Source organism: Conger conger, chromosome 2 (assembly GCF_963514075.1).
Source record: "Conger conger chromosome 2, fConCon1.1, whole genome shotgun sequence".
NCBI lineage: Eukaryota > Metazoa > Chordata > Actinopteri > Anguilliformes > Congridae > Conger > Conger conger.
In genome coordinates, this window is record NC_083761.1 from 86,639,044 (window position 1) to 86,648,578 (window position 9,535).

The following is a 9,535-nucleotide window of genomic DNA, read 5'->3' on the forward strand; positions in this document are numbered from 1 at the left end:
AGAGCAGTCACCGGTGTAATGACAGCAGTGCCCAAATGAGGGCACTGTGGTATTGTCCGGAGTCTTCCCCCTTGGAAGTGACCAGGTATGGGGTCACAGGGAGGTCACCAATGTTCTGGAGGATTCTTTTTCCCATGACCCAACTGCCCTTGGACCACTCATACATCTTTCCCTTCAAAAGGTAGTCTAAACAACATTGACCAGAAACCCCAGTTCTCAGGCCCCTCACAAATGGCAGCCCTTCCTGACCTTAAACACTACGCTACAGGCCACCCCATCATATCTATGAATGCTGTAGTTGGGAGTTTTCATGATAACTACATTATGCTGTAAATATGTATTTGTGCCTCTCATGGTAATATACCTTTTGAATAAACCTGATTTGGGTGAATGAAAGGAAAGGAGACATCCCAGACTGTTTGGTTTCTTCTCCTTATCTCCGAAATCCAGGCCTTAGTTCTTGCCCCTAAAAGTGAGTCACCAATCTGTAATTTACAACCAGCCACACCAGGCAGTGGTCAGGGGGCTAAAACACATGGCTTCTACAGAGACAGCTTTTGCCCAGTTTCCCCTCGGCTCCTGAATGGTTATGATATCAAAGGTAGACTGTTACAAAAACTAGACCATTACACCAGTCACACTGAACCAATCAGATTAACACCAAACATTACTATATTCTGACCTGGGATTATCATGAAACATCTGTATGCCATCTCCAGTATTCCTCTCCAGTATTCCTGTGCTGTAACCCTGTAAGGAATGTGAGAAAAGGGGGGCCCCCAGGGCCCAAGAAGGCGTCTCTAAGAATCCTTCTCTAGCTGTCCCCCACAGGCATGTGTGCCAAAAGGTGGGGGTTAACAATGTACGCTCCGGGAGGGGGAAGTCAGCAAGCTGACCAGCGCATGACATCAAATGTTACTTATGACTGGCTTACAACAAGATGACTAACCCCCCTTATTATACCATTCAATTTCTTTTTTTCTACTAACACAATCAGTTTGTTCTCTACAATTCAAACTCTCATTAATAACAATTTCCAGGAATCTTGTAGTTGACATCAAAATGAATCATCATGTAATAATGAGATAATTTGATCTCAACTAATTATGCAGCCCCACTCACCTTTGCCCTGTTCACCTTTGCCCTGTTCACCTTTGCCCTGCTCACCTTTGCCCTGTTCACCTTTGCCCTGCTCACCTTTGTCCTGCTCACCTTTGCCCTGCTCACCTTTGTCCTGCTCACCTTTGCCCTGCTCACCTTTGTCCTGCTCACCTTTGCCCTGCTCACCTTTGTCCTGCTCACCTTTGCCCTGCTCACCTTTGCCCTGCTCACCTTTGCCCTCAAAATAACCTGTTTTCGCCCTGATTTCCGTCACCTTTTCTGACATCTCTCTTTCATAAATCTGTCTCTGCTTCAGTGCCTTAACTCTGATCTCTCTCTCAGACTCCTCCCTCTTTCTCTTCTCCTCTGCTCTGATCTCTCTCTCAGACTCCTCCCTCTTTCTCTTCTCCTCTTCTCTGATCTCTCTCTCAGACTCCTCCCTCTTTCTCTTCTCCTCTTCTCTGATCTCTCTCTCAGATTCCTCCCTCTTTCTCTTCTCCTCTTCTCTGATCTCTCTCTCAGACTCCTCCCTCTTTCTCTTCTCCTCTTCTCTGATCTCTCTCTTCATCTCCTCCCTCTTTCTCTCCTCCTCTGCTCTGATCTCTCTCTCAGACTCCTCCCTCTTTTTCTTCTCCTTTACTATTGTTCTTTGGATTTGTCCAAATGCCACTACTGCTACGACAACAATAAATATTCCAGTTGCTACCTTGAAATTACTCATCTCCTTCCCGATTTTCTCCTCCTCTGCTCTGATCTCTCTCTCAGACTCCTCCCTCTTTCTCTTCTCCTCTGCTCTGATCTCTCTCTCAGACTCCTCTCTCTTTCTCTCCTCCTCTGCTCTGATCTCTCTCTCAGACTCCTCCCTCTTTCTCTCCTCCTCTGCTCTGATCTTTCTCTCAGACTCTTCCCTCTTTCTCTCCTCCTCTGCTCTGATCTCTCTCTCAGACTCCTCCCTCTTTCTCTCCTCCTCTGCTCTGATCTCTCTCTCAATCTCCTCCCTCTTTCGCTCCTCCTCTGTTTGTATCATTCTTTGAACCTGTTGGATCCTCATTGTGGCATGATGGTATCCTGTCATATTAAACAGCACAGTGTCAATCTTCTCCAGCAGTGCTGCAACCTGAGTGCGGTTCTTTCTGTCTCTGTTGTTGAAGACGTAATATCCACCACCGCAGCTGTGGATGAGCTCTTGATGACCGCTGCCTTCACTCAGAAACTCCTCCACTGGTGATCTCAGCTCATCTCCTCCCGTGAAAAGCACCATTGTGTACTGCAAAGCCTCCTCTCCTAAATTCTCCTGGATCCTTTTCAGAGTGGCCCTCTCTTCCTCTGTGAACCTCCCCAGTCTGATCACTAGCAGGAAAAAGTGGCTCTTGCTTTCTATCATTTCACGTGTGATTTGATCAAAAGAAGGAGATGGATGAAAGATCCCAGGTGTGTCGATCACAGTAACATGTCTCCCTGCCACCTCTCCACTATGTTCCTCACACTTTAAGGTGACAGATTTAGGGGAAAACGCCTCTTTAAACACCTCTCTCCCCAGGATGGTGTTTCCGGTTGCACTCTTTCCTGCTCCAGTCTTTCCCACCAGCACAATCCTCAGATCATGAGGTGCAGGTCTCCTTCCAGACTCTGTGGAAAAATACACTCTTTCATGAAAGAAGCCATTCATCATATGTGTGAGAGAGAGACTGAGAGTGAGAGTGGGAGAGGGAGAGACAGAGAGAGTGAGTGAGAGAGAGAGGGAGAGGGAGAGAGAGACTGAGAAACTGAGAGAGTGAGAGAGAGTGGGAGAGGGAGAGACAGAGAGAGTGAGTGAGAGAGAGAGTGAGAGAGGGAAATACAGAGAGGGAGTGAGAGAGAGAGGGAGAGACAGAGAGAGGGAGGGAGAGAGGGAGAAAATCAACCCCCAAGGTACAAATAAATAAATACCTTGTGGAGTAAGAATAATAAACAAGAGTAGTATGGCCAGGACACACCCAACAGATGTAGAAATGCGTAAGCACTCTACCCACGACTCCTTCTGAAAAACACCCGCTGGTCTACACACTGAAAAACAGAAATAAGCATTCATTAAAAGACATTTGACATGTTATTTATACATAATTATAGCAAATATTAATCATTATAAACCCCGTACCCATGCACTGTCACCACCTCTGATGTCTTTGGTGGGGGACAATGAACCTACTTGGTGCCTGATGTTGGTAGCAAGAATACAGTTAAGCAGCTTGTAATGGCTAAACGAGCTGGTGGGTGCCTTGCATGGCAGCCAATCGCTGTTGGTGTGTTTGTGTGAATGGGTTAATGAGAAGCATCAAATGCACAGTACTTTGGATAAAGGCCCTATATAAATGCAGACCATTTACCATGTAGGATATTTCAGAACCTCATCAAATTCATCTTGCAGATTCCAATCCAATTGCCTAGCTACAGTAGTTTACTTCACAGCTAAGGTCACTCGTGGGCGTCATTTAGCAGATGGTCCAATCCAGAGTGATTTAAAATGCAAGTACAATGTACAATACAACTCACTCTGGAAATGGCCGTCCAATGCATTCACCAGTTTTGCCTGATATGAAAAATACAGTGCTAACAGCATTCCCAGACTGGTGTGTAAGGAAGCAAACAGTAACTAAATATATATCCATGATATCATTGAAGGATACTGGTGTGATACTAGGCGTGTTATCACTGCTTTGGTGCATTAATAAGAAGATTAAATTAAAATAGCTCAACCTGCTGATTAAGATCATGATCATGTTTGGTTCCTTGCCAGAAAAACATTGTAATAAAAGGAAAAATTAGTTGTGTTGTTTTTTATATTGCTAATTCCTAAACTAAGCTACATGCACTACAATGCCCAAAGGACAATTTTTAACTGATCATCTATAAGCTAACTTGTTGAAGATTGGCGGCACATACAAGCGGTCATCTTGCTTTTGTAAACCAGTGTATTTATTAACTACAATCAATAGACTGCCTGAGGTCTATGACCCATAAACACCACCAGATGCCGGGTATCTTCCCAGTTCATGCTCTGCCAGGTCTATAATGCAGCCCTCTTCAGCACCTGCTTGTTTCGGGACTATTTGTTGTTTCAACTTGGCCAGTCAAGAACATTCTACTTTTTGGCCTGAAAAAGGAACTCCTTGGTTGCCTTGGATGTATGTTTTGGATCAAGCATGATGAAGTGTCGTCCAAACCAGTTTTATGAATTTGCGTGGATCTGAGCAGAAAAGATTCATACTTTGATGAATTCATACATTCATTTGACAAAATTAATTTGGTTTTGACAAAACTTTGCAGGATAGTAGATCCTTCTGCAGTGCGGACACTCAGCAGGTCTTACCCTAATTAGCCTCACGGTGGCACTATACCAAGCCCCAACATGGTTTGGCCAATAACTTTTCAATCATTTGGGCTAGTGTCAAAATTCTTTCCCCCAGATTCCTTGGCTTCCGATGAACAAAAAGATGTGCTGGAGTAGATTTCGAATTTTGTGAAAAAATTTTAAATGTCTACTTTCTCAAATTTTCATTAATTTGCTTGGAACTTAATATATAGTTTGTACTTACGAAGATCTCATTTATGTTATTTAAACATTGCCACATTAAACATTATGGCTTCAGGAAGCCAATGAAACTGCAGGTGGGCATTGATTATTACACAAATGCAAATAAAAGGTGAGGTTGCAAGGTGTAAAAAGTGAGAACCGCTAACATCATCATTAGTGCATGCTCCACCTTTTTGTGTGTAAGTACTGAACTCCTTCTGTCAAAAATAAATCATTTCTTCTTGGGTATATCTGCCTGGTTATTATAAGGTGAGAATTCTGTGCTCAAATTGTAGTAATCATTTTTTTAATTAATAATAGCAGACAGTACTTACTCCCTTCTTGTCTCTTACCATTTTGGTGCAGATATTGAGAATTTCCCACTTGTTGCTGCAGGAAAATGTAGAAACACAGTGACCACTCAACCATTGTTACATGAACATCACTGGCAAAGAGCAGTGAATGGGCATGTACAGAATCTACAGGCCAAGTGAATTTGTGAATATATGACAGGTACAGAAACCTACAGAGGAATAAGTGAGGCCTCTTACCTTTGCCACCTCCTGCTGGCAGGCATCAGTAATGTCGTCTAGCTTATGTCTCTGCAGTTCCTCTACAGTGTAATGGCCTCTGATGTGAGTCTCACAGAAGTACGCAGAGCAAGTCTGACAGAACTTCACAGCTCTGGACTTCACAGCTCTAGCCCGTCCCTCAGAGCAGACATCACAGACTGTGTCTCCAGAGCTGGATGGAGCGCCAACCCTCTTTCTGCACTGTGGGCGCAAATGGGTTTCTACCAGGCTAGTCTGGTGTCTGGAGAGAGAAAATTCTTATTATGAAATATGTATGCATTTAGAGATATAACTGAGGACACCTACTAGCTGCAAAAAGTCATCCTCAATTCATAGGACAGTTCTGCATCTAGGGTATATATTGTGAAGTATCTCATCAGCAAATATAGTATCTATAGTATTTGTGATACTTTATTAAACTTCAGTTGTATTTTTAGTTAAGCAGCGCCTCATCAAACTGTAGACCAGGTATAGTCACCTCACCTTGGTCCCATGGGCTCCATCTCCTTGCTGAAGTTTGGTGGCTCATCCTTGGAACGGTGTGTCTGCATTGTCTGAACACTGGGCACAGGTGAACCAGATCTCCCCAGCCTGGAAGGAGCACACAAACTGACAAAATATAAGGGTTTCTAAATGCTGTTCAAAGAGTTATGTTTAGAACATCAAGCACACATCACGTAATAAAAATGTTATTACCTCAAAGTGACAAAAAAAAAAAACTACGCTAGGTATGGGGCTATGAATTATATCATGTATTATGTTGAATTAATAATTTGTTCTGAATTTGACATCAATTTTATTGAGCCCTTAAAATAAATTGACCCAACAGGGGTACAACTTTAGGCGTCAAATATACCCAAGTGCACAATAGTATGGTATTTTTATATTAGTATATATGCAAAATAATTGCTTTTGAATAATAATAATAATCTAAATCATAATAACCATCATCAAGTTGCACATGTAGGCACACCTGAATGTATGTCTACATGTGTACACACAATGCGCCTCATGCAAGAACCACTATGGATATTTGTTCTTAAAACGTTCAAACGTACATGTCGTACGACTCATGTACACTTAGCCTGCCATTAGTACACCTACACAAAAAAACCTTTTTGTCACTGATTTTTTGTTAATCTGACCAATCAGATGTTTCATGCGCTTCCATTGTTCATCAAAGCCCTCATCAGACTCTCACCCAGGTACGTCAAATTTCCCTACACTGCCGTCAAACAAGTACAAATTAAGAGTGACTTCCATACCACCACTGGATTACCAAATATCATAGGAGCAATAGACTGTAGCAGCCTACACATGTAGGCTAAGCATTAAAGCACCTTCCCTTTCCAATTCCACTGATTATATTATATCACATGCAAAATACAACCTGTGAAATGTCACTCTTTGATCGCCTGGGGGAGCGCATTTTGTACTGTAATTTTACGTCCTCATTTGTAAAATAGTGATGTTGGGATGCGTCTTTCTCAAGGTACACATGGTGATGGCCAGCTTATTGGTAGTGACTTTTCACTTAATTTCAGCAGTGTAAAATATTTTAATTGGAGAGCAATTAAAAAAAAGGGCCTGAGAGCATATACAGTATACACACATCTGTCTCTTACCTCATGTTCACAGGGCCTGAGAGCATATACAGTATACACACATCTGTCTCTTACCTCATGTTCACAGGGCCTGAGAGCATGTACAGTATACACACATCTGTCTCTTACCTCATGTTCACAGGGCCTGAGAGCATATACAGTATACACACATCTGTCTCTTACCTCATGTTCACAGGGCCTGAGAGCATGTACAGTATACACACATCTGTCTCTTACCTCATGTCCACAGGGCCTGAGAGCATATACAGTATACACACATCTGTCTCTTACCTCATGTTCACAGGGCCTGAGAGTATATACAGTATACACACATCTGTCTCTTACCTCATGTTCACAGGGCCTGAGAGCATATACAGTATACACACATCTGTCTCTTACCTCATGTTCACAGGGCCTGAGAGCATGTACAGTATACACACATCTGTCTCTTACCTCATGTTCACAGGGCCTGAGAGCATGTACAGTATACACACATCTGTCTCTTACCTCATGTTCACAGGGCCTGAGAGCATATACAGTATACACACATCTGTCTCTTACCTCATGTTCACAGGGCCTGAGAGCATATACAGTATACACACATCTGTCTCTTACCTCATGTTCACAGGGCCTGAGAGCATGTACAGTATACACACATCTGTCTCTTACCTCATGTTCACAGGGCCTGAGAGCATATACAGTATACACACATCTGTCTCTTACCTCATGTTCACAGGGCCTGAGAGCATATACAGTATACACACATCTGTCTCTTACCTCATGTTCACAGGGCCTGAGAGCATGTACAGTATACACACATCTGTCTCTTACCTCATGTTCACAGGGCCTGAGAGCATATACAGTATACACACATCTGTGTCTTACCTCATGTTAACAGGGCCTGAGAGCATATACAGTATACACACATCTGTCTCTTACCTCATGTTCACAGGGCCTGAGAGTATATACAGTATACACACATCTGTGTCTTACCTCATGTTCACAGGGCCTGAGAGCATATACAGTATACACACATCTGTCTCTTACCTCATGTTCACAGGGCCTGAGAGCATATACAGTATACACACATCTGTCTCTTACCTCATGTTCACAGGGCCTGAGAGCATGTACAGTATACACACATCTGTCTCTTACCTTATGTTCACAGGGCCTGAGAGCATATACAGTATACACACATCTGTCTCTTACCTCATGTTCACAGGGCCTGAGAGCATGTACAGTATACACACATCTGTCTCTTACCTCATGTTCACAGGGCCTGAGAGCATATACAGTATACACACATCTGTGTCTTACCTCATGTTCACAGGGCCTGAGAGCAGATAGAGTATACACACATCTGTCTCTTACCTCATGTTCACAGGGCCTGAGAGCATATACAGTATACACACATCTGTCTCTTACCTCATGTTCACAGGGCCTGAGAGCATGTACAGTATACACACATCTGTCTCTTACCTTATGTTCACAGGGCCTGAGAGCATGTACAGTATACACACATCTGTCTCTTACCTCATGTTCACAGGGCCTGAGAGCATATACAGTATACACACATCTGTCTCTTACCTCATGTTCACAGGGCCTGAGAGCATGTACAGTATACACACATCTGTCTCTTACCTCATGTTCACAGGGCCTGAGAGCATATACAGTATACACACATCTGTCTCTTACCTCATGTTCACAGGGCCTGAGAGCATGTACAGTATACACACATCTGTCTCTTAACTCATGTTCACAGGGCCTGAGAGTATATACAGTATACACACATCTGTCTCTTACCTCATGTTCACAGGGCCTGAGAGCATGTACAGTATACACACATCTGTCTCTTACCTCATGTTCACAGGGCCTGAGAGCATGTACAGTATACACACATCTGTCTCTTACCTCATGTTCACAGGGCCTGAGAGCATACACAGTATACACACATCTGTCTCTTACCTCATGTTCACAGGGCCTGAGCATGTACAGTATACACACATCTGTCTCTTACCTCATGTTCACAGGGCCTGAGAGCATGTACAGTATACACACATCTGTCTCTTACCTCATGTTCACAGGGCCTGAGAGCATACACAGTATACACACATCTGTCTCTTACCTCATGTTCACAGGGCCTGAGAGCATGTACAGTATACACACATCTGTCTCTTACCTCATGTTCACAGGGCCTGAGAGCATATACAGTATACACACATCTGTCTCTTACCTCATGTTCACAGGGCCTGAGAGCATGTACAGTATACACACATCTGTCTCTTACCTCATGTTCACAGGGCCTGCGGCTTCATCAGATGTTTCCTTTTCAACCTCTTTCCCCAAAATGGGGCTGATTTCAGAGGCCATGGCCCCCTCCCCTCCATCCAAAGATTGGCTCATTTTAATAAGAAAGTTTTCAGAAGGTCAGTGGAGATAGCAGACTGTTAACAGAAGAAAAAAAAAACACTGAACACTTAGCCTTACCTTGTTGTAAAATCCTAAAGCCGTCATCCAAAAAGTCATTAGTTGGTCTAGCTGGGTATGAGCTGGTCAACCAGCTATTGCTGGTAGCGTGTCTGGGCTGGTAGCTGGTCAACTAGCTACCAGCTGTTGCAAAACATAGCTTGAGCTGGTCTGAACTGGTCAAACAGGTACCAGCTTCCCTTTAGTTACTGAAAATAAAGGCCTGGAGCTTTTATAGC

The 9,535-nt window shown here is 43.3% G+C and overlaps 1 protein-coding gene across 1 annotated transcript; it reads right to left on the reverse strand.

The window, feature by feature from the left end:
• Positions 1–477: 477 nt before the first annotated feature.
• On the reverse strand, positions 478–9,200 carry LOC133121434 (GTPase IMAP family member 7-like). The gene is made up of 5 exons (XM_061230597.1): positions 9,118–9,200; positions 5,710–5,817; positions 1,985–2,789; positions 1,123–1,324; positions 478–485 (listed from the first exon to the last, which is right to left on the reverse strand). Exons 1-5 carry the CDS (start codon positions 9,198–9,200, stop codon positions 478–480), a joined length of 1,206 nt encoding a protein of 401 aa, XP_061086581.1.
• Between the last annotated feature and the right edge of the window lie 335 nt (positions 9,201–9,535).